The 24,153-nt window shown below is 38.1% G+C and overlaps 2 protein-coding genes across 6 annotated transcripts in view; one reads left to right on the top strand and one right to left on the bottom strand.

Moving 5' to 3' along the window:
- The window catches only part of ccdc186 (coiled-coil domain-containing protein 186), a 35,357-nt gene extending 26,195 nt beyond the window's left edge, over positions 1–9,162 (bottom strand). Inside the window, exons 1-5 of one of the 3 annotated variants that reach the window (XM_015054546.1) lie at positions 8,993–9,162; positions 5,528–6,434; positions 4,713–4,839; positions 2,262–2,390; positions 763–975 (exon numbers count right to left, since the gene is read on the bottom strand). In XM_015054546.1, coding sequence (XP_014910032.1) covers positions 763–975; positions 2,262–2,390; positions 4,713–4,839; positions 5,528–6,414 — 1,356 coding nt within the window. In that variant the 5' untranslated portion in view covers positions 6,415–6,434; positions 8,993–9,162. The remainder of the gene's footprint in view (positions 1–762; positions 976–2,261; positions 2,391–4,712; positions 4,840–5,527; positions 6,435–8,992) is intronic. The other 2 variants (XM_015054544.1, XM_015054545.1) reach the window with 2 other exon arrangements.
- Positions 9,163–11,002: 1,840 nt separating this feature from the next.
- On the top strand, positions 11,003–23,861 carry tdrd1 (tudor domain containing 1). Of its 3 annotated transcripts, none has more exons than XM_015054543.1 (26): positions 11,003–11,102; positions 11,362–11,512; positions 11,619–11,659; positions 12,588–12,648; positions 12,886–13,000; positions 13,708–13,774; positions 13,864–13,944; positions 14,034–14,213; positions 14,318–14,461; positions 14,744–14,909; positions 14,991–15,074; positions 15,154–15,330; positions 15,407–15,514; positions 16,489–16,659; positions 16,734–16,985; positions 17,684–17,815; positions 17,948–18,055; positions 18,471–18,638; positions 19,249–19,545; positions 19,623–19,739; positions 19,814–19,942; positions 21,268–21,435; positions 22,099–22,419; positions 22,955–23,020; positions 23,102–23,145; positions 23,268–23,861. In XM_015054543.1, the coding sequence occupies exons 2-26, from the start codon at positions 11,371–11,373 to the stop codon at positions 23,337–23,339; spliced, it is 3,411 nt and encodes a 1,136-aa protein (XP_014910029.1). In that variant the 5' UTR covers positions 11,003–11,102; positions 11,362–11,370; the 3' UTR covers positions 23,340–23,861. The 3 variants fall into 3 exon arrangements, with proteins under 3 accessions (XP_014910029.1, XP_014910026.1, XP_014910028.1); XM_015054540.1 differs by having other exon boundaries at positions 11,004–11,102; positions 22,099–22,473; XM_015054542.1 differs by lacking the exon at positions 11,003–11,102 and adding an exon at positions 11,123–11,223 and having other exon boundaries at positions 22,099–22,473.
- The last annotated feature ends 292 nt before the right edge of the window (positions 23,862–24,153 follow it).

The raw sequence follows: 24,153 nt of genomic DNA, 5'->3' as shown, positions 1-24,153 counted from the left end.
CCAAAAAAGATGACATGAACTTGTTGGTTCCCCTGTCCATTGTCGTGGCTGATATGTTGTGAAAATCCGGCAGAAATGCTACGTTAATTAACTCAGATCGAAATGAAAGATGTCATGTTTACACAGACATGCAGTGGGCTGCTTACGTAGTTGGTCCACTACGGTAAGCAGCCGCCAACTTCTTTTTCCCCCGTAGAATGAGTGCGCGGTGCATGCTGGGATAGTTGTCAGAACGCTGGTTTGTTAATAAAGTTTGATAATACATTTAAAGCCAGGGGGGAGGGGCAGGGGAAGAGAGACAGAGACTGCAGCGGCAGCGTGTCGGTTGGACAGTGTTACCCAGAAAGCAGTTGGGCATAATATCGCAACACCAACACCGTGAGTGAAACAACGACTGGGCCAGCCTACTATATAAAGTACTCGGGGACCATTTCTTTATTAATGTGGATGTGTAATAATAGAGTATGAAGCGTCTATTCTATGCGCCTTATAATGCGGTGCACCTAATATANTACTTAATGTACAGAATAACAAAAAAGTGCTAATTAAGGTAAAATGGCTTTTTGAGGTCAACTATTCTGTTGAGCCGATACTTCTTAAGATATAAACAAGTCAGTAAAAACACTTTTGTCATTTATTTTCCGTTGTGAAATTGAAAACATGAACCTGAAACTTTGTCCTTTTCAAGGTTAAGGGGGTAAATAATGCAGATAATAAAGTTTTTACATGTTTCAAATAGAAAGTATTTAATATGTGATTGACCTTGGCGTCGTACAGCTGCTGCAGCCGCCCCTTCTCCTGAGCCAGCTGGTTCCCGCGCAGCGCTTGGCGGTCCACCTCCTTCAGCGCCTCCCTCAGCCTCTTCTCTAGACTCTCCTTGTCCCGCCTCAGGTCCAAAGCCTCCTTCTCCCCCCGCACGTATTTCATCACCATGGCCTCCTTCTCCTGCCGTGCCTCGTCACACTTCTTGTTCACCTACATAGTACGGCCGTGTTAATTTTTCTACAGGCGAGTCACAATAAGTTAGAGCATAATCAAAAACAAATTCATTTCAGAAGCTTATTTTTCAGATTTAATACATTCTCCAGATGTTTTTTTAATTAATTATGATAATTTGGCATACAGCTAATGAAAAGTCAGTTTCATTAGTATCTTTAATAGAGAAATGTTGTGTTACATCCTAAGCAATAACTGGGATGAACATCAACTTGACAGCTTCCACAAGAAAAGGAAAAGAAAAACAAAGTCACTGTTACTACAACTGGATGCTCACAGTGTGCTGCATTCAAGCAAATTGACATAAAGTTGAGTGGAAGGTAAAAGTGTGGTAGGAAAAGGTGCACAAACAGCAGGGATAAATGCTGCCTTGAGAGAATTGGTAACGTAAAGCCCATTCAGGAATTTAAGGGAAATTCACAACCAAGAATGCAGGCCATCGATGAATGAGTTCATCTAAAGTTGATTGATCTTATCAATCGACCAACGATTAATTGATAAGCGGCCATTTTCTTAAAAACTTGAGTCTTTGGTTTGACATAGCAGATGTCTGAGGTAATGCATAACCTGCTTTTTGCTTTAAATGTTCGTGCTTTGAAAGAATGACATAAAAACACAAATTATAAAGTAACATTTTGAAATAGTTATTCAGAAATGACACATTTTGATGCACGTCAAAATAACAGCTTAAGCCACACTGGAGTAAAAGCAGTCATCATCATTATTCTACTTTAGTTTGGGGAATATAAAAATTCAGTTATTGTCTCGAAACTTCAACACATTTACACAAACAAATGATCCGAACCTCAGGGCGTTAACAGTCGACTACGACTGGGTCAGTGCTGAATGATACAAGCAAAGGCCCTGAGAGGGATTTGGAGCATAATGTAACGCGTACCGCTCACTGGACGGTGAAATTAAAAATTGTGAACTGTGACAGAACTGTCAAGAGAACAGCGGCCAGCACGGCTTTGACCAGGTGAGCAGAATCAGGATGAAAAACATTCCGCCAGCAATATTTGTTTAGCAAGCGATTTAACCTGCAGCAAGAGGAGTTTGGTGAGCCATGACCTTGAACGTTCAGCGGCAAGTTTTGTGCAAACATCCATAAACGACGTGGCAGCAGAATTATTATTTTTGGGCCAACCGTGGCTAAGAATAGCTCATCTTTTTCAACTTTAAAGCCGTGCATAAAGTGGAGTCATGGCAGAAATGCAAAATAAGAGTTGGATGCAGTTTGAGAGTAGTTTCATATCCAGTCATACCTGTTCTATCCTGTGAGTGGTCTCCCTATGCAGCTGCTGCAGAGCAGCTTTGGCCGATTGCTCCTGGTGGATCAGTTTCTCCCGCGACTCCTTCAGCTCTTTCAGGAGCTCCTCCACACGCCCCTCCAGCTGCAAAAACAGGGAGAACACGGCTTGAGCAACCCAAACCTGAGCTAACCGGCTCGGCAGGATTACAGCTGAATCAAAGGGCTGAAGGAAAATCAGGCTCACAGAGGAATGGAACCAACACTTTCTGTTACAGAGGGAATTTCCCTGAGAAGATTTGCATTAAATTACATGGCATAGGAAAACTTTACTTAAGGCTACGTTCACGCTGCAGCCCGAAGTGACCCAATTACGATTTTTTTGCCAAATCGGACTTTTACTGCTTGATCGTTCAAACTTCCAAATATATGCGACTTGTATGTGATCTAAAGTGTGAACTACGAAAGACCTAAAAGTGTCCTGCATGCGCGGTAAAGGGCGTAATAACGTCACAGAGCGTGCTCTGTGTTTTGCCAGCTGCCACTGAAAAGAAACTCAGTGTTTGCAGACATAAACATGGATGCTAACGGTGGAGCATAGTTTGTGATTTTGAAGTTGTTGTCTGACCGGAGCTAAGATATTAACATTTTAATCCTCATTATCGTCCCCCATGGTTGTTGTTTTTCTGTTATATCAGCTTGTGCGTATCGGCAGGTCGCAATAAGGGGAGAAATAAAAAAAATCATAATTGGGTTGCAGTGCGAATTTTCATTATTGAAAAACAAAATTTCTCCATCAGACTGGAAAGAACAGCAAAAGGCAATTTAATCAGACATTGTGCAAACAATAAATTAAAGAAAAATGTACAACTTCATGTTTATGCACACAAAAAAAATCCATCAGATATTGTTCCAGTTATGAGAACATGCGTTTTAAAATTTCACATTAGGTCCTATGAAGAGGAGAGCACTTGAGTTTTTGCTAATCTAATCAAATTGATTAACAAAAATAAAACCCTGAATGCACACAAATGACGTCATCTGTGATAAGATCCCAACATAATTTTCTCCATTTTCCAGGCTGCTTTGTTTGACCTCCTTAATTAGCAGCTGAACAGGACTGTGGAATAAATTGAATTGGATTGGAAAGCTGCGGTGACGGGTGCAGCTTAACAAGATTTAGCCGTTGGTTTGTCTCCTAATTTGCACAACAGTCAGAGCATAATAATAATATCAACAGTGAGTGATACTCAGCCTATAACCTGTCTGCAGTTGATATTTGGTTAAGAAATAACCAAATATCATATTTTGTTAAAAATAATCAATAAGTTAGTAGTTACATTTTTGATAAGTCACAATGCAAAATATTATAAAAAAGAAATGAAAATATAAACTAAAGTCTTTAGAACTATATAGCCGAGGTGACAAATATTGCAAATATGAAGCTGCTGAGTTGTACATCATCTTTATCATAGATAAACTCATAGAAAAAAACAAACATATAGTCTACAAACTACTGTTAAAATAGAGTTTTATTGCCCCCAAAAAACAAGAGACCAAACTAAATCTTTTAAGAACTTTATCACACATTGTTGAACCACTTGATGGTTGGGTAAACACTTAACAGCAATTCAAATTAATCTGCTAAGCCTCGATTGAAAGCTCAGATGTCCTAGAAGGAACTTTCAGACATCCTTTAAATAAAGATAAGAGTTTTCAGAAAGATTAAAAGTAGCAGGAGGATCATAAAGAAACTCAATTTACACATAAGATTCCTTAGAAACTGAAGTTTAAGAGACAACAGCTTCTTCAGAAGAAGAAATTGTTGTCTCTGAAACAGTTCAGATCGAAATCTGGGTGGTTTCCTCAAGAAAGTTGTGGAAAATATGGCAGACTTTGAGAACTCTTTCCTTTAGCAAAGTTTCATCTTACAGGTGTGCACACCTCTGGAAACAGGTAGTTGTGGTATTTATTTAAGATAACCTTTGCCTCCAAGAGGTTTGTTTGACTTTCCGTTCAATTATACAGATTAAATGTCACATTAAAGATGGAAAAGGTCTCGCAGTGATTCGTCACGGCCTCATTTTTTTCACCCTGACACAGATGAGAGATTTAAGGTTAAAGGTTACAGTGTTAGAAATGTTGCAATGCAAGATGGGAAAGAGAGGAAGAAAGAAAAAATGATTTTAGAGCAGCTGGTACTGCCGCTGCAGCTTCACAAAAACATCAACGTCAACAATGCCATTCATAAATGACAACTTGCTAAAACAGAAACAAATTCGACAAAGACTTTTCCTGAAGGTTTTCCCACAGATATGAATATATTTGGTAAAAAAACAAAACAAAAAATCAGCCAAGATGAGGATTTCTTCTTCACAAACACATGGCAACATGACATCCACCTTCTACAGGAAAGACAACTACTGCAAAATCTCACTCCAACAAATCCAAAAAAGAAAAACATTACCTTATTAATGGAGCTCATGTGTTGCTTCTCTGTTTCCGCTCTCTTCTTCAACTCTTCCTTCATTTTGTCTTTTTCTGAGCAGATACCAAGGATCAGTTCTTGATGTCTCTTGTTCTCCTCGAGCAACCTAAGCAAAAAGGTTCAAATAAACATCAAACCCTAGAAGTCCTTCAGGAATTTAGGTGCATTACATCTTAGCAGGGTAAACAGGGTATCTACAAATGTCAGGAAGTCAAATTTAAGACTTTTTAAGACTATTTATGCCACCTTGGATAAAATTTAAGACTGAAAAGTTGGATGATTCTGCTGTACTACAATCAAACATAGCATAATAGCATTTTTTGAGGTCTGTTTGTGGCTCTTGGCAGCAACTTTATGCTTCTTGCACTGCATATGGCTTTTAACAGCTTTAACTGTTGTGCCAAACTTAAGTTTTTGTTTATTTTTCACAGAATGCAAGTAGCCTTGTAAGGGTTTAGGCACGAGCCAGTTGCAAAGACGAATGTTGTCCAACAAACTAACAATAAATTTGCATTTAACCATAATCAAGACAAAAGAAAGCTAGGTAGCAAGGATGTATTAACAGCTGGTTACCAGGAGGTTCAACCAACTTGAGTCATAAAATGCAATGAAGACGTCTGTGAGCAACTCCAACTTTTGCCAAACAGACAAGTCCCATAAGAAAAAAATAATAATCTACATATATAGAGTAACTAGTCCTGCCACAACAAAATTTAAGACCAGTGATTAAAGTAGGCCAACTCGCATTTTCTTCCATGAATTTAAGCCTTTAAGGATGTGTGTATGAAATTTACCTTTGAATAGCCTTCTCCTGTTGAGTGTACTTGTACTGCACACACTTCTCAAAGACATCCATGCAGCCGTCCTGGTCTGCTGGGAGTCCATTGACGGGTGAGCTCCCTTTCGCTTTCCCTCTGCTTTCGCTTTCAGACAACCCACAAGCTAAAAGCTCCGACTCCAGCTCATCCAGCAGCGACTCTTGCGACAACGAGCGCTGGATCTGCGAAATGAGCTTTCGGCTGCAGTCAGTGTCGAACGGGCTCGACGAGGACTGTAAGGGGATGGAGACGTTGGCGGTGGTCTGCGGGCTTGAGGCCGGCGAGAAGCTGAGCGTGTCAGAGCTCGGAGTGGACGGTCCGTTAGAGATCCCAGAGGTGGAGGAGTCTGTAGGAGAGTTTTTGGAAGTGCTTTGGACAGAAGAGGGTGAAGGACTGTTGTCGACAGCGGGTGTCTGCAACGGTGGCTCATTGTCATGCTGAGCTGTTGCATCAAAAGTCAATAAGGTCTCCATTGTCCCCTCGATAACAGGACTGTCTGCTACATCCTGACTGGCAGCAGCAGCCTCATTTGAAAAACTAAGTGGAAGCGCCTCAGTTTCACTAGAAACTTTCCCAGCATCACCTTCAACATCAGCAGCCATCCCTCTCACATCATGATGATGCTGGCTGCTTATCTTAGCTCCTTCTTCAGTCTTGATTAATCCACTTTCCAGCTGGTTCTCACCTTTCTCCTGATTGCAAGTCTTCACGGCATGATCACTGTTCTCAAAGATTAATTCCTCCTCTTCGAAACTTGATGTACTACGATGACACTCGTCTCCAGAGTGTAATTCCTCTGTTGCTAATTTACCATCTGATCCTTCCATTTTCTGTGCAGCTGTAGTCGGAGCCGGATGTTTCATGCTCCGCTTACGGTTCAAACCTGGCAACGAGGAAGACAAAAACAGGAAAGTATAAAAACAAAAAATAAAAAAATATGTTTTCAGTATTTCATGTTCGTTTATCGGCAAGCAACTAAAAGTTCCAGGAAGTCATCCGTGTGGCATCCCTGTGCCATCTGCATCCTGATCTGCACTTCATGTGGCTAGATCATCAGGTAGCGAAGGAAAAACTTAAGGAATGTTCACAGACAGACTCAAGAATCACCAAAGAGGCGTGTTGTTGGCCACGCCTCAGACGAGATTATTTTTCCTGGAAGGAATGTGACTGCAAACGTCACACAACTGATAGTTATTCAAGATTAACATATTGAGAGCGTCATTCAACACCAAATAAAATAATCTTTAGAGACGTAACTGTAAGCAAATATCAGTAGCATTTACCATATTTTTCTACTTTTTTGAAGTATTAATAATGGTCTCAAAGCATGAGAATGATAGAGTACAAAACCTGTTAATACTGTAGCAGTATATATGAGGTTGTAATGGAACAAAATGTCACAATTAACTGTTTACAGTTTTAAACTCCTTGTATTTTTCTGTTTATGTCGCATCTAGTGTTCCATTAGCTGCCTTAGCACTTTAACACTGATCATCCATCTGGATACGTTAGTTACTCTCTTATTTGGGATGATATCAAGCTTTACTGTTTGTTAGGCTATTTGGTTTGAAACTAAATACACGAGCTTAAGGTGAATGGATGCAGCAGAAAATCAAAAGAAAATAAAAAAATTGGGAAGGGAGTGTCTTCAAAATTGAATATGGCTGCCTTGCACACAACACCTGCCGTAGTAAAAGAAAAAGTATATGCATCTAATTTGCACTTTTACTTATCTCATTAAAATCTTTTAGACTGGCGTACACAACCTCCTTCAGTGAACCGGGTGCTATGGCATTAAAAGGACTAGGATGTTGTGAGTAAAGTGAAACATTTAGGTCATATTTTAAGGAGTGATTTGTGTGATGATGATGATGATGATGATGATGATTTGCAAGTTGCACATGCAATTTTCAAATCATGCATGATACTTTTACCTGTAAATTTAATATGTTCAAGTGGCCATTTTCCCCAGCCTATTCTTTTTTTGTTGTTGTTTTTAAACACAGCTCACTTGTGGTGCAACTACAGTAATGTGGTAAAGAAACTACACATTTAAAATCCTCCAAAATATCTGCAACTTAAATGTTGCCATGATGACCAGTGTCCCCCCTTTTCATGCCTTATTGGAGAAACTACATGAATAAATGTAGTAATTTAATAGCTAAAGCCCTGTCGACAAGGAATAGCTCAAATTTTAAAACAACCAGTTGTTTGCATGGTTTATGACACTTGTGTTTATTCTCCTCTTTTGTTACTTTTATTTTATTTTTTATAATACGGACTAAATTTGTCTTGAATAAAGCTTTTCAGAAGAGCGTAAGATTGTGATAAAAACAACATCTTTATCTCTTCAATATTCTGCAGATGAAATGCAAGGAGTAAAATAAAATTTTTTTATCTATTCTCAACCCAAGTAAGCACGTTCAGATTAATATAAACATTTCCAAGCACAATTCCTTATTATATTTGATAAACATTTTTAAAAGCATAAAGAAAATAAAATCGTATGCTGACAGGTGACATGCAAAGAGGTCCATGCTAAACTTGTAAAAAAGTAAATGATTAAATGTCTTTATCTCAGTCTAAATCATTAACTGTTCATCCAACACTGAAAGGGGCTGTGTCATCATTTACTGTGTTGCTAACCAATAGGGTGATTCAGAGTGGATGAGAAACTTATTAACCTTAATTCAACTTCACATTTTTATTCAGCAATACGACCATTTTACTGCTGTACTTGTTTTTAAGGAATCCACACGTTCCCAGCAGCAAGAACCCCACCTATATGAAGACCATCTTCTTGTATCGATTTATATGTTCTTTCATAAAAATACGGGTTCTAAACAACAACAAGCAAAACTTTAAGCTCTCCCCTTAGCTTTACATATCTGTTGAAATATTGTGACATTCACAATTTTTTCTCTGCTTCCATTAAGGTAAAGGTTTAGCTAGCACAGTACAAGGATGCTCCTCTGACAGGTGTCATGACAAACATCGGAGTTATTAACATCGTGAATGTATTATTTCGTTCTTAAATTAAATATTTCAGAGTACAGTAAATCGGTGTGCAACAATAAGCAGCAGATAGATTAGTTTTTAAATAGTGCTTGACGTTTTATTTACATTCCGGTGCATTTGACGTTAGCAGTACATGTCCCTGTGACTTGTTAGCATGCTAGCCTCGTTAGCTAAGACATGGCATCAGGGCTTACTGTCGGGCTACAAAACGAGTTAAAACAGCAAATGCTATAATAAAACACAATAAAACAATCATGTATGATTATTACCAAGCTCTAGGTTGGCATATTTTAATGTCAAAAGCCCATCGCTGTTTCACCTACTTAGCTAAGCTAACCCAGATAACACATACGTTAACTGAGGCTAACGGCTAGCGTGTAACACCGACACAGAATGAAGCTAAATAAAGATAGCTATACCCACCAGGTGCCAACGAGACATCGTGTATGTCCGTGCAATGACGGCCACAGCTCTCTATTTAACCAGCTGATCGCCCAACTACTCAATGCTATGACACATCAACAAATATGGCCACAGCAGGAGAAGGAGAAGGATAAAAACCAATGAATGCCAAGTGACAAATGACGTCAGGCTGATGTTAACACACATAACAGGTACACATGCAGGTCTGCCCGGTATTTTCGAGAAAATCCACGTAGGTGAACCGCATTACAGATTTGTAGGTTTGTAGAAAGTTGTTTTGTTTTGTTTGGGGGGTACCAACCTTTGATTTAGGTTATAATCATTAAATGCAACTAACCTAATCACAAAGCCTCCCTTGCATTGAAGCAGATTGACCTTCAATAATCATTTGAGACTCTCATTCTTACTTCAGGGGATAATGTTAATGTGGGCAGCTGATATCATTCTATTATTCAGATTACATTTGAAGAGCAGAGTGTTTGTTTTACAAAGGTGTGGTGCCTAAACGCATTCATCACTAGACAGCCATGGTTATGGAAACATGAGCTGTCATTGATTTGCATGAAAAAGGCTTCAAAGGCAACGACAGTTCTGCATGTCAGGTTTCACCCAAATCAAGAACTTCAATGAAACAGGTTGAGTTTCTTTGAAAAAAAAAAAAAAAAAAAACTTCAGGGTGCCTAAGGAAAAGAAAATAAGTAGGATTATCTTCTGAAGAGGACTAAATTAATGGATGACACCACCAGGACTGGAATGCAAAAGGATGGAATAGTTGTATATTTTTTCTTTCTGAAGAAATATGTTCAAACTGTTGAAGACATTTGGTAAAAAAATACTTTCTGTAGAAGAAAAGGTGAATAAAATTTGTAAGCTTTTTCTTATATAACCAAAGACAATTGTTAAAAAGCATGAAAAAAGTTTTACAGTCATAACCAACAGGGAAGATTTTGATACATTAGTAGTTTTTTAAAGTTTTTTTTTAATATATAAAATCAAAATGAGAAACAGCAGAGGAAAATGAAACATTAGACAAAGCATTTTATAACCCAATAAGCAGGGAATGAACTAATAAAATCTTTCACTTTAGAACATAAACTCAGAACATTAAACCCTAAAATATAATGTTGACCTCAGGATTTATTTATTTATTTTCCCTTTCGGATTAATAAAATGTTTTTTAATTTGATTGAAATTGCTGCCCTCTTTGGCACAGTCGATTGTGAGCAGATGTCAGTTTAAGCTCTAGTGCAGTTAAAGTCAACAGAAAATATAACACGTAAACCAGTTTGTGAGGTGACTGCTTATAAGGTTGAAAAAAGTTAGAACTGCTCCAGATGCTTAGTCCTTTCTGCTACTAAAATGCAGAATTAAATTTTTTGGTTGAAATTTTTACGCCTGGAATGCAGTGGAAGTGGACAGGGTTTTATTGTCAGAAAAAAAACTACCCTGATTCCTGAAAAAGATTCCATCAGAAAATAACAAAACCTTGATAAGCCAAATTCTTATTAATGTTCACCTTATTTTTAAATTTTGACTGGTTGTGTTTTTGAAAATAAAATTAAAGAGTATGTAATCCAGTATAATGCTGACCCTAACAAAAAATTAAATAAATATATAAACCAATAAGAATGAAACTGTACATTTTGCAATATAAGACAACAATAACTTATACAAGCGTTTTAGTTTCAGCTGTATGTGTTCTCATTGACATTTTTATGTTGTTCACTGATTTTTAAAAATATATATGTATATTTTTTATTTTGTCTGCAATAAAGTTTATTTTTTCAACTTTTTATAGTTTTCCATGTGTTTATCACTGTGTCTCTTTAGGCCTCTGTTAGATTTTCCTCATTGATGACCATTTCATTGTATGCTATTGTACTCTAAATCTAATTTTAAATACTTATATAACACAATATTCCTCAACGTTGATAAATACATACAAAGATCCAAGTTTATTACAAAACAAAGGACAAAATGAACAAAAAACAATTCCTGAGGGAATTTGTTCACACACGTTCGCGGTAATAGTTAAACTGTTGACTTTTTTGCTGACGTCATTACGCAGATGCAGCCTTTTTTCTTCTTCTCAAGCAACACGTGAATACAGGTTGGTCATTAATTATTAAACTTTAACCGTGCAAATACTTTATCTTATTGTTCAAGTAGCACTTTTTAAATAACTTTTATGTAGAAAGTTTTGTTCCTTCATATCAAAGAACTTTTGTAAGGTAATTTTAGCTTTTAGCCGTATTTGTTGGTTTTAAATTAGCTAGCTAGCTAGGACCACATGAAAAAAACGTGGCAAAATATGCTTTGTACATTTCATTGTCCTATAAAGAAAATATCTAAATTATTTTGTAATTAAGGTCGTAGACATGAAACCGACTCTTCTTTCAAGCCCGGTTCGACCCAACCGACCGCTGAGGAAGCCTTCGTCCAGTCCGGGCTTACCTTTATCAACTCCGCCAAGATTCCCCAGCATGACCGCCACTCCGCCCGTACGCCCCGCTGGAAATGGTAACAGTGCAACCTAGCTAGTTTTTTCCCCGCCTATGAATTCCATACCACAACCACGTAATGAATACTAAATTAAAAAGTTTTTGTTAAATTATATTTTTTTCAGGTCCCACCAGTTTTCCAGCAAGCACAGTCACCAGCTCAACAGTATGTACCGTGCTTTTCCCTGCATTGTTTTAATGCCAGTAAATGGAATTTGTGTTCCACATTAAAAACAACTCAAAAGTTAATTTGAGCAATTAGCTTAAAGCATTAAAACCCGTTTACAAGACCGCTCTTAGCCATTTGATTTGTGGTTCCCAAGTCCTGATCCCGCCCTATACTGTGCTGTTAGACTTTAATTTTATTAGTTTAATTTAGTTTTAATTAATAAAATATAATATATTGTATTAATACAGTTAGGAACTGTACTTGGAATCTGCAAGTACCGAGTTGTGCCACAGGGATTGCATCAATGTTTGGGTTATGTAGCTTTTAATGATTAAGAATAATAATTCACTATTAATACATGGTCTGTTTCTGTTCAAATAAAATTATTTTCTTATCATAAAATATTCTATAAAATCTCCTGTACATGCCTCTGTTTATTTTGGGAAGTAAAATAAAGGGGAAAACATCCTAAAAACTGAAACTAAAAAATAACTTTAAAGAAACTTAACTTATATTTATTGCCTCTTATTGATTCACAAATTTAGTGCGGCTCTCAGAGGAGTTACTAAGCTTTCTAAATTAAGGAAAGAAAAAGTTTCCCACTTCTGATAACTAGTACACTAGTCTAGTTCATTGTTTTATTTATTTTTTGTGAAGAATGAATTCTATACGTCTTTAGCAACCTGTGGAATAAAATAAGGCTTGCATTTGTCCTGGCCACCAAATTGAGTTTCATTCAGTGTTTGCTAGTTTCAATCTTTAACTTAGTTTGTTTCTTTGTGAAATGGGGAATTTGAAACCCAAATCTTGTGCAGCCTGTCTCAGTAGTACAGCTGTTCTCCCTAACCTATCTGCCATTTTCCTGTCATTGTTTTATTGAAAATGAACTTTTATTTCAATGCAACTTTTCCATCTACATGTCTAGTTTCCAGGATTGGTTCCCCCAGCCCTTACTGTGTACTACTGCAACTTCTGTGGTCAGCAAGGTAACATTAGAGTCAAAAACGTCGGCTAGAATCTTGTTGCCCAATAAACTCGGTATTTACACAGAACTCTAATCGGGTTTCACACTGTGGCTGCTCAGTGCTGTTGATTTTTATTACTCTGTGATTTCTGTCTTTGCTCAGAATTACCTTTGTGGTAGGACTCATTTCGTCTGTGGTGTTTAGTGTAGACTTTTGAATTTGCATTTCAGTAAAGTCATATTTTCTGGTGTCCAACAGGGAATTTCCGCTGTAAGCGCTGCAAGAAAATGCCTTATTGCTCCGCAGTGTGCCAGACGGAGGACTGGAAGGAACACAGACACATCTGCAAACCTGTTGACCCAGAGCCGGCAAGGTAGGTCCAGTCACCATTTGGGCTGGATGATAAATCGATTTTTATCAATTAATCGATTATTTATTTTTTAATTTTAATTATTTTTCACCAATGCACTGCTTTGGTTTCCATAGTTCAGATTCAGAGTGATGTCAACCCAAAGCTTGTCATCTTGTTTCATACCTTCTATTTATCCTTATTTTGAATTCCAATTCACTCTGACAAAATATAAGGATCAGGCTAAGTTTTATTTATTTTTTTAATGAGAATAATGTTCTAATGTTACAAGAAGACAGTCGTAGTGAAACAAGAATAGTCATATGGCAAAATGTTGAAATGATACAAGAATAAAGTGTTCAGATTACCAGAATAAAGTTGTAGAGAATTAACACAAAAATAACAAAAAAAAAATTATCCAACCTTTCTTTCATTAAAATTATTTTTCTCATAATTTTAAGATATTCCTCTAGTAAATTTTTATTTTTATTCTGCTAATATAATGACTATTTTCGTAATTAAACAAAAATTCTCGTATCTCAGTCCTAATACTTGATCATACAAGCCACAGACATAAAAGCCACTTTTTGAAAATATTATCCTTCATTTATAGCTTATTTTTAAGAAAAGAAAGCAAGAAAAATCAATTAAAAAGTCTGAGATTTTTAACCCACATTGGCCATCCCAGATTAATCCAGATTAATTTATAATTTTGTTTTCTTAATCTGAAGAGAGCAACCCAAGGAAAGCGTGGCTTTACCAGGGACTGGCCACAGGGAAAACCTCGCAGAATTGAAGGTAATTCATTTAAGACTTTGAATTTTGAAATTTCAACTATAAAATAAAACTCTAAATAATATACTTCTATATTTATTTGATTACCAAAGGCTAGTGAACCATCCAGCTATAAGAAGGTCTACTTAAAAGATTTACATGCTTCTAAAATCACCAGTGGGATGGACATTCAGGTAAAAATAAAACTCTGCTTGCATTTTGCTTTTGAGCATGAATTGGTCTTCTGCACAGTGCAAGAGTCTCTTTCACTTTTTTCTTTCAGGCCACTGTTGTTGAGTTCTGCAGCCCTGACAGGTTTTTCATCCTTTCTCAAGACCCAGAGGTCCTGGAAGCTCTACAGGTCATAAGCACAAAGCTTCAGAAAACCTGCAGCAGCTCCTCAGGAACAGCTTACGTTCCCTGTGATGGGGAAGTCTGCACGGTTCAGTTTTCTGTTGACAAAGTGAGAAGAGTTTTCCCAAAGCAGTTAGGAAAGAGGCATGTCTCACTGTAATATCTTTGGCATGTTTTTTACCCAATAATCTTGTTTTGGCTTCTTCTTCTTAGAACTGGTACAGAGGCTTGGTCCAGACTGTAGCTGCTGACAAGAAGACAGCTAGTATCCTTTACATTGACTTTGGCAATGAAGAGAACGTCCCGATTGAAAGGATCCAACCCCTCCCTGCTGATATTCAACATTTTTGCCCATGTGTGAGTGTCTTGAGGTGTTTTTATTTCTTGGTTAGCACTACTGGCAGCTAACTTTCAATTTCAAAACCTCCAGCTTGTTTGTACTCTACTCTAATTCCCCAGTTAAACTAAAAATGTCAAATTTGCAGTTAATGCCTAGATATTTTTGGAAACTGTGCTGGGCTAAGATGTTATTTTCTGAAAAGAACTGAAAATTGTGGAAATCTGAAGTTTAAGAAGTGTGCATTTGTTATGCAGTAGCTGTCTTTATGATAGTAGCCCTATGCCTTTTGTTCTGTACAGGCAACGGAGTGCAGGATTGCAGGTGTGGTGCCGGTGGTTAACAAATGGTCCGACGAATGCTGCATTACCGTCAGACAGATGCTGACTGGTAAGGCTGTCACTGTGAAGCTGTTGGAAGCGACGGAGAAAGAAGGTGTCCACGCTGCGGATGTCGTGCTGTCAATGAGTGAGTGTCATGGAGGCGACTCTATTTCAGATTTCCAGAAGGTAAAATCCTTTAATGAAACTCTCCTCTTGTGTATTTAAGGAATGATGCTGAGCTCATTCCTGATCGAGAACGGATTCGGGCAAAAAGAAACCACCGGTGTGCCACCAACTGAGCAAGACATAAGTATGCTAGTTGTGCATCTACTTCAGTTTGCATCGTGTTGCAATTGGCAAGAAGAGTTACAGGATCTGTTTTCCTTAAGTTGCCATGTTGAGCGCATCGTTTGAGAATTACAAGCGCCTCTCTGACGGGAAGGATGACAATGAATGGGCTCAACCACCGGAGCCGCTCACACAGGCAGTAGGAGACCAGTTCTTGGTTGTGCTCACACACTTCGTGTCACCCAGTGATCTTGTAGTGCAGAAGGTGGAGAACGCAGGTGAGTCGCGTCTCATCTGTGAAATGAAAGCCGAACCTCTGAAATGATAAAGGTGAACTAAAATATTGGCTTGCAGAACTTATCCGGGATTTGCAGCTGAAGCTGAGAGATCACTGCGCTCAGATTTCCACCCCGCAGAACTTCAGACCTGCTCCTGGAACGGTTTGTTGTGCCCAGTTCTCAGGTGAGGCTCGTCTGACCTTTAGCGTCATGGGAACAAGAGATGCCAAGTTTATGTGCATCGCTCATTTCAGCAACAAGGCAGCTAAAAAAATATAATAAAAATTACATTTTGTCAAATGACATCATCAAAATAACCAAGCAAATGCACATCAGATATGTTGATCAGTTGATAAGAACGGGGTTTCTGTCTCAGTTTAAAAGAACTCAATGTTTTGGCTGTTATTCAGTTTTCTGGAAGTTTGTTCCAGATTAGTGGTTCATGTCCTCAATCTGATTAGTGTGGAGAACTTTTACATTGGGGAAATTAAACCAAATCAGGATGTGGGATGCTATGAGGTTACAACTCAAGAGGATTCTGAAGTTGAATCGAAAGATTCTTCAGCAACATTTTAGTTTAAGGGTTTGAACACTTTTGCAATCAGGTTATTTAATTTTCTCTGTTTTTCACTTACCTGATGTCAGGAGATTTTTTTACAGGATATAAAGTAATTTAAAGGAAGAAGATGTGAAAGGATTAATTCTAGTGGGTGATTATGGCTTAAAAATAATAAAAATCTGTTTTTAACGTTTCTTGAAATATTTACTAAAATAAGACATTTTTAGCCTTGGCCCTAGCATTTTGTTGTAGAGTTGACCTGAATTAAATTGAAGCTGCAGAACATGTTTGTCAAACAAGATGGCGGCCTTGACGTCACTCTGACCTGAACTGACCAAGGAGAGCATTAGTGGGGGGAAAAAAATCTGATTTTCTAAAAATGAAATATTTAAAAACTGAAAATGTTAATTGATTTATCCTACTTTTTTTTTTTTTTTACATATGAGTCAATGATTGTGTACCAGGATGTGTTGTACTGTAATACTATATTAAAGATGCATAGTAACGTTCTGTTTTCTCACTGGAAATCTATAATGAACGTTTATTTAAAGTTAAATGTAAATGCACCTTTGATTTTCTGAGACTTCCTCCTTTTCCAGAGGACAAGCAGTGGTACAGGGCGAAAGTCCTGGCTTATCCATCAGAGGAACGAGTGTGTGTCACCTACCTCGATTTTGGCAACTCTGAGGAGGTCGATTTAAGCCAGTTGCTCCCGATTACCCCTGCGCTCCTGACCATCCCAATGCAGGCTATCCTATGTGCTCTAGCAGGTATGGCCAGAGCATTTTAATTTACATTTGATTACATTTTATTCTGACACTAATAATCTTTGCTCTTCTTTAAGGAGTGCATCCTGTGGGGGAGAACTGGTCGAGGGATTGCATTTTGTCGCTGCAGTGTCAGCTGTCAAACAGATTGCTGCGGCTGAAGATCCACGGCGTGCAGGAGGGAAAGACGCTGGTGTCCATGGTAGATGAGGCCAGTGATCCTCAGGTTGATTTCGCTGAGCTCCTGATTACTGCAGGCTACGCCACACCTGCTTCCGACTCTGCCAACCTGCTGGCTGAGGAGACGGCCGCACCTGCAGACACAAGTGGTGGGTAAAGAAATTACTTTAAACTTAGTTCAGGGTTTGAATGGGTACTTGAAATCCCTGAAAATACTTGAAGGTTTTTTAAAGGTTTGGAAAGTGCTTCATATTCAATCTGGTTTTAAAATGGAGCCTAATGTTGATTAAAAGCCTAAAATAGGAAAACATTATTTACAGTTCAAACCAGATATTTTTACACAATTTTTTTCTCACTCTCTGAAGTTAAATTAGACTAAAATTTTATTATTTTAGGTTAGATAGAATTAAATTAATTACTTCTATTTGCTAAGTGCCAGAAAATTTGAGTTTTTGTTTGTAATTTTCTTTGTATTCTGTTTTAGCATTTAATTTGAGCAAGATCATTTGTCTTAAACACAATTTGTTTATATTGTTTTTAATTACTATTGCTCCTAATGGCTCAGTGACTTATTGATCTGTGTAATTGAAATAAAGGTGGTCTTATATTTTATGCTATTACAATTGGGGGATTTTTTCTTTGTCAAATTGGTGTTTTGTTCTCGGTCAGATGTGACAGAGAGACATTTCATAAAATGTATTTTAACTTGTCTCTGCTGTAGAATGTGGAATAACAGCAATAAATGTTGAATAATGCTGAATTTAAACACTTTTTAAACATTCATCACAGTCTTTTAGAGCAGACGGCTCCTGTATCTGTGTGATAATTCAGCTTGAAATCTTCTCAGCGCCTCCTGCCGTGCCTGAACCTCTGGTTTGGACTTCTACTGAACTTCCCTCCGATGGCCAGATGGTGACGCTGTTCACCAGCATCGTGGAGAGCCCCGGAAGGTTCTACTGCCGCCTCGCTAACCCGACAGGTGGAGCTTCTTTACAGGGCCGACGACACTGATTAACAAAAAAATAACTCTGATTCTGACTGAAAAAGCCAAGTTTACATTTCTACAAGTTGAAGCCGGGTGTTTTTGGCATTGAAACAATTTGTTTTTCAGAGTTGAAGAAGTTCATGGAGCTGGAGGCTCAGTTGAAGCAGCACTGTGAGGGGGAAGCTTCTCCTTACGTTCCCAAAGTGGGAGAGCCGTGCTGTGTACCTTTTCCTGGTGAGAACGTCTTTATGCAATCAGAGCAGGATTTAAATGTTGTCACCTTCGTAAAATAATGGCCTGAGTCTTTCTTTTCCAAAAGTAATTTTTGCACAAAAAAAAAAAAAAAAAAACTCCTGTTTTTAATGCGAAAAGGTGATTTAGGCGACAACAGCAAAAAGAAACGCTTGATTATGTTCCTCTCCATTCCTGAAATGGAAATATCTAAAACATTTGGTTAAATATTAGTCAGAATTGTGCTGAAAGCCTCCAAACATTTCCATTACTGTCTTTTACCCATATTTGGAGACAATTTGAAAAGAGAAAATTGTGAATTATCTTTGCATCTTTAATTTGCTTTCCAGTATAAATATTTTTTGTTTCACTGCTTTCTGATGTGAGTTTTTTCACTGCGCTATTCACTTCCACAAAGGCAGCGGAGCTTGGTGCCGAGCGTTGGTGAACGGACTGTCTGGCGACGACGTTGACGTATATTTAGTGGATTACGGTCACAGCATGACGGCTAAAAACAGCCGCCTTCGATCCATCACACCTAAACTCCTGACACTCCCTTCACAGGCCGTTTGCTGCTGGCTTGCAGGTAAAAACAATAACAACCAGCAGACTATCTCAGAGTTTACATGTGATAAAGCACAATAAAAGAAACAAAAATCCTCTTCTGCACCATTAAATAGAAAATCATCAACCCATTTATATCAGTTGTATTTATTTGACAATTAAATCACCTTTTAATTAAATAAAAATGGCAATAGCTGTTATTAAAAGCAAGCAAAGTCATAAAAAACGGTTCTCACTGAGACTTTCTTCACAGCTTAGAGCCGTTCAAAAGAGTCGAATCGTTTGTGAACGACATAAATACTCTGAGCAGGTTTGACTTCTTCCAGTCATAAGTAGTCCTGTTGTTTTTCTTTCCATTGTTTCTTCAGCTTTTCTTTTAAGTGACCTGGTTTTAAGCCGTTTATCCATTATTTTTTAAACAGAAACGTTTGGTAAGCTAGCTGTAGCAAACTGTTGATTACTTGCAGCAGCCTCCGGGCCACCAGGGGGCGCCCGTGAACCACCAGTTTGAGACAAACTGACTTGAATGATGGCCATTATTATCCTAAAATCAATTTTTTTCTCTGAATAGATTTCTTATTTCAGCTTGATGGGAGCATGCATGCTTTATTTCTGGTTTTGTGTGGATTCAGGTGTGGAGCCTGTTGGGTCAGAGTGGAGCAGCGAAGCCCTGCTCTGGTTCCAGAACCTGCTGGACGGGGAGCAGCTCAGCGCCCGGGTCCTCTCCGTCACGGAGCAGGGCTACGGCCTGGATGTCGTTAGCAGAGGTCAGAACATCGCAGCGGCTCTCATTGCTGAGCAGATGGCCAAAGCGGTCGGAGTGAAGCATGAACAGGCAGAATCCATGACGACAAAAGAAAACGGTGCGAATGAACAAGAGGACGGCGTTGAAGTGGCAGGTGGAATTCATGCTGCTGTAGAATCGGAGGGTGAGATAAATAAAATGCTGAAGCTTTATTTTTTTCCCCTCCATGTTGTGTTTTTAACATGCCGTTTTTGGTTCCAGTTGCAGGTTTCCCAGTTGACTGGAAGACGGTGGAGCTGCCTCTGAACCAGAGCTTTCAGCTGTACATCGCAGGAGTCATTAGTCCTTCTCTCTTCTACGTCCTCAGCCCTGCGCAAAGTGAGAACATCCACTCTGCTGCTAAAAGTTTATAAAATGGATTGTTGTTTTTATAACCATTTCTTCTTTTGTAGTCAACCAGGAAAAGCTCCAGGAGGTGATGATGGAAGTGGCCACCTACTGCAGCGTCTACCAGGCCACTTTATCCACAGGGATGAAGAGCAAACCGTCTGCCGGGGCTGCATGCTGCGCTCAGTTTTCTGGTAAGGATAGTGGCGAATCAGTTTCAACTTAATCATTTGTTGTCTATATTTGCCAAAAAGCCAAAAAGCAATATGCATGGCTTGCAGAACTCAACTCTAGTCCAGGCACATGATAATCTGCTGTGATTTGTTTATAAAACTGGCTTCCTCTGCAGGGTGCTGTTGATGTAAGACTGCAGACGGATCACTAACAATACAGTAAAGTAGAACAGAAAAGGACTGGAAAAAATTAAGAGACCACTTAAAATGATCAGTTTCTCTGATTTGACTTTTTTGAGCAAAATGAACATTGTTTTTTTTTTATTTTATGAACTACTGACATGTTTCTGAAATTCCAAGCAAAAATTTTGTATTTATTTACAGAAAATGAGAAATGGTCAAAATAAAAAGATGCAGAGCTTTCAGACCTCAAATAATGTAAAGAAAACAAGTTAATGTTCATTTAGAAACAACAATACTAAAGTTTAAACTCAGGAAGAGTACAGAAATCAATATTTGGCGGAAAAATAATGAGGTTTTCAGTGCAGTGGGATCTCAACGGTGTGGAGTGAAAACTGTAGATAAGAGGAAAGATCACACCACCAGTCTGGCAGTATTTTAGATATTTAAAACAAAAAACTAATCAATTATCGATATTGATTGATATGACACGCTTCTGTCATGACATCTTTTTCAGCCATATCCTTTATTGTTCCTCATTGCAGAAATTCAGATGTACCAGCAGCAAAAATAGGGGAAATGGAAGCATCTAGATTCACACAAATGTAAAATAATTAAAAGAAAGGAAGGAAAGACAGTTCAAGTATTAAAAATAGCATAATTCTTAGACATATGCAGCTGAGTAGGATATTTTAATGTACAAACTGTGCTTCCATGTTTAATATAATTTAGTCGACTCCTCCAACACCAAACGTTTAAAACTGACTTGATTGGGGATCAGTGCTGGGTTTGCATCAGGAACACATTCTCCTTCTTTTCACACCTTTTCTGTTCTTTTTCAAGACTCCACCTGCAGTTGTTGCTTCTGCAAACCTAAGCTGCTAATACCACGTCTCCGAGTAGATATAATTACACACTAGTGTGTACGTAGTGACTGTAGTAACTGCTTTAAACACAGCATACAGGTAGGAAACTGGTCTAGCGTACATTCCACAGCCAGCTAACAATGGGGTCTGTTTCAAGAGGTTTTTGGTCTTTATCTGTTGGAACTGGGGCAGGAAGATGCTGAACAGGAATAGCAAAAGGAAGCAGCAACTCTGTATTTCTGTTGTGATTTTAAGATTTGCAAACCTAGAATATGTTTTTTTTTTTTTTTTTAATCCCAGGTGATAAAAACTGGTACCGTGCTGTGATCTTGGAAGTTGGTGAGAATGAGCTGAGCATCATCTACGCTGACTATGGGAACACTGAGAAGGTCCCATCCTCCCAGATCCTGCCCATCCCTGCCCGCCTGCTGCAGCTCCCATTCCAGATAATTCGCTGCAGCCTCGCTGGTAAAGCTCAAGTTCTCCTGAATATTTCTAACCTTAATCTAATGTGTCAAACTCGAGGCGCGTGGGCCAAATCCGGCCCGCTGTGGGTTTTTGTGTGGCCCTCTAGATTCTAGACTAAACACTAAGTGTGATTAAATATTATGCTATGAATCACATCAATGCAGTTTTTATCTGTTTACTGCCAAATTGTATCAATCAGTCCTTCCAGTTTCTTTAGAATTATCGTGGAAATTCACGCAAAATCAACAAGCTAATAATGAGCTAAGAATTGGGAGTTTATTGCAGATTTTTCTCAAAAATTGTCAAAAACTTTCTTACTTGTACTAAACAGCTGCTTAAACCATAATTGATGTCAGACTATATAGTCCATGATCTGTACAGCAAGTAATAAAGTCAATTTTACCGTCACAAATAAGTGCAAATATTTCCAAATTGTTACCACAAACTCAAAATCCTGGAGGGACTGAAAAGATGTTCAATAATATTTAATTTTAAGAATTCATTGATATTTTAAAAGTTTAATGGGTTTTATCAATACATTCTGGCACAACCGGCCCTTTAAGAGCATTCATGTCCTTGATTTGGCCCAAAACGAGAATGAGTTTGACACTCCTGATCTAAGTAAATTCACTTTAGTAACTGTTTGGTGTCCTTCATCAAAAGGTGGAGAAAACTTTCCAGAAGAGTGGCCAGAAGAAGTGCTGCAGGCGTGTCGAGCTGAGCTGGTGAATGGCGTCCTAGCCAAAGTAAAGTCCTTCGATGGCTCTGCCAATGTTCTCTCTGCTGAGAGAGATGGAGTTCAGCTGAGCTCTCTGGTTCTGGACAAGCTGAACACTTTCAACAAGGCCAACCCAGACACCAACCAGAAGCTCGACGACGCTCCAGGTGTTCCTGACGGCCCCCAGTCCAAACCTGTCCCCGAATCCCAGTTAGAGCTGGAACCCAAACCAGCACCAGTTGATGCCACTGGGCCTACGAAGCCGGGTGAGCTGACAGAGGATAAACCTCAGCAGATTGTTTCTGCTGCACCAGTCTGCGGTAGGCGAAGTTAGAACGTCAGAAATGAATTTTAAGGAGCAGATAATTTACAGCCAGAGAGATATTTCTAGTGTTCTGTTCATTTTAAAACCCAAAATTCAGTTTGAATGAAAATTAGAACTAGTTCTGTCATTTTTAACACATGAAATTAATTTAAAAATTTTAGTGCGCTAATATTGCAAGTTGCAGATTAGTCGCATGACCTATTTTGACCTAAAATCCTCTCTACCGTGGAGGATTGCTTGGTCTTATTCTGCGTTCAGCAGTGAAAAGACGAACGGGGAGAGTTAGACTGCTGTTCTCAGACATACGCTTTTTTTATTTTGAAAAATTCTTATTTTTGTAATCAACTTTCAATCGAAACGTTTGGATTTTTTCCAACTAAACAATAATTAGAGATAAATCAGTGTAAAAAGAGTCACTTTTTGAATATAAAACATGAATCTATTGCTATCTGCACCTGTAATATTTTCCCTTTCAGAAGATTCAGTGAAGAAGATTGTTGACCAAATGGAGCCGCTGTACCAAGATCATTTGAATGGTTCTGGTATGGAAACATTAAAACAAGATCTAAGTTGACACATTGTTTCATTTTCTATAAAAATGTTAATTTCTTTCTTAATTCTAGATCATAAAGTCTACGGTTGCTGCTGTCAGAGCCTAAAAAAACAGGTACATTTTTTGGTAATAAAGTAAAACAAATATTTTTTTTTTGTTTTGGTACATTATTGTTTTATTATTAAATTAATGCCAGCTGGACAATGTACATTTAATCCTCTGCTTGCTATTAACAGATCAGCAATCTGGAGCAGGTGATGCAGCTGCAGCTTGCTCTCATCAAGCAGTTGGTTGGACAGATTAAATAAGATGATGCATAACTTCCTTTTCTTTCCAAATTGAATTCAAATTTGTTTTGTTTTATCCCTTTATTATATTGATGGTGCAGGATAGTCCTGGTTTTTATGTTGTTTTTTTACCTGAAGTTTAGTTTTTTTCTGGTTTTAAAGTCTCAGGATACACCAGATAGTCTTACACTTGTGTGAAAATCAAAAACCAAAGGCATGTTCAGCCTCAGTTCTCATTAAGTGCCCACTTCCCTGCCTCACACACATGTGCTTTAGCAATTTGTGCTGCCATCTATTTTCACAAGCACATACAGGGAGATCGGCCGATTTGCATTACGTTTGAGTTGTAATAAAAGGATATGAGAATAAAGTGTTTTCATTCTTTAGACGGGTCAATTCTTTCAAATCTACAAGCAAGATTTTTCTGCAACCAAATTCGCTTTAAAAATGGTTTGTCAGCAGTGAATCACAAGTTTTTCCTTTTCTTTTGCTATTGAACAATAAATAAAATGTACCTTTCTGAAAATAAAGTTGTACATGCAGATTCCTTCCTTGTTTTTCTCTTTCTTTGCCTTCTTAGTCCCTCTATTCAACACACTCAAAACAAAATATTGTGATAATTGCTGCTGGATATTAGGAAAATATGACAATAAAGGACATGGAAGAGGTTTGTGAATTGGACCAGAGCAAACAGGAACAAGTCTTAGGTGTTGTGCTCAGTTTGGTAATCCCATCCACCCACTACCAGCAACATGCTGCTGTTAGAAACTGATCAAAAATTACAAAATAATCCCCAGCCTTGTTTTTAAAGGATAAACTAGATTTAAGTTTTTGT

This window comes from Poecilia latipinna, unplaced genomic scaffold, assembly GCF_001443285.1.
Source record: "Poecilia latipinna isolate Pla-1442-1.1 unplaced genomic scaffold, P_latipinna-1.0 Scaffold1259, whole genome shotgun sequence".
Classification (NCBI taxonomy): Eukaryota; Metazoa; Chordata; class Actinopteri; order Cyprinodontiformes; family Poeciliidae; genus Poecilia; species Poecilia latipinna.
The sequence above is the reverse complement of the archived record's forward strand: the minus strand, read 5'-3'. Positions and strand labels throughout refer to the sequence as shown.

Bases quoted from the DNA above. Each gene is read 5' to 3' on its own strand.
- tdrd1 (XM_015054540.1), top strand. From the start codon at position 11,371: ATGAAACCGACTCTTCTTTCAAGCCCGGTTCGACCCAACCGACCGCTG. The intron at 18,639-19,248 runs GTAAAAACAATA...GTGTGGATTCAG, and splicing joins CGTTTGCTGCTGGCTTGCAG to GTGTGGAGCCTGTTGGGTCA. The intron at 21,436-22,098 runs GTAAAGCTCAAG...CTTCATCAAAAG, and splicing joins AATTCGCTGCAGCCTCGCTG to GTGGAGAAAACTTTCCAGAA.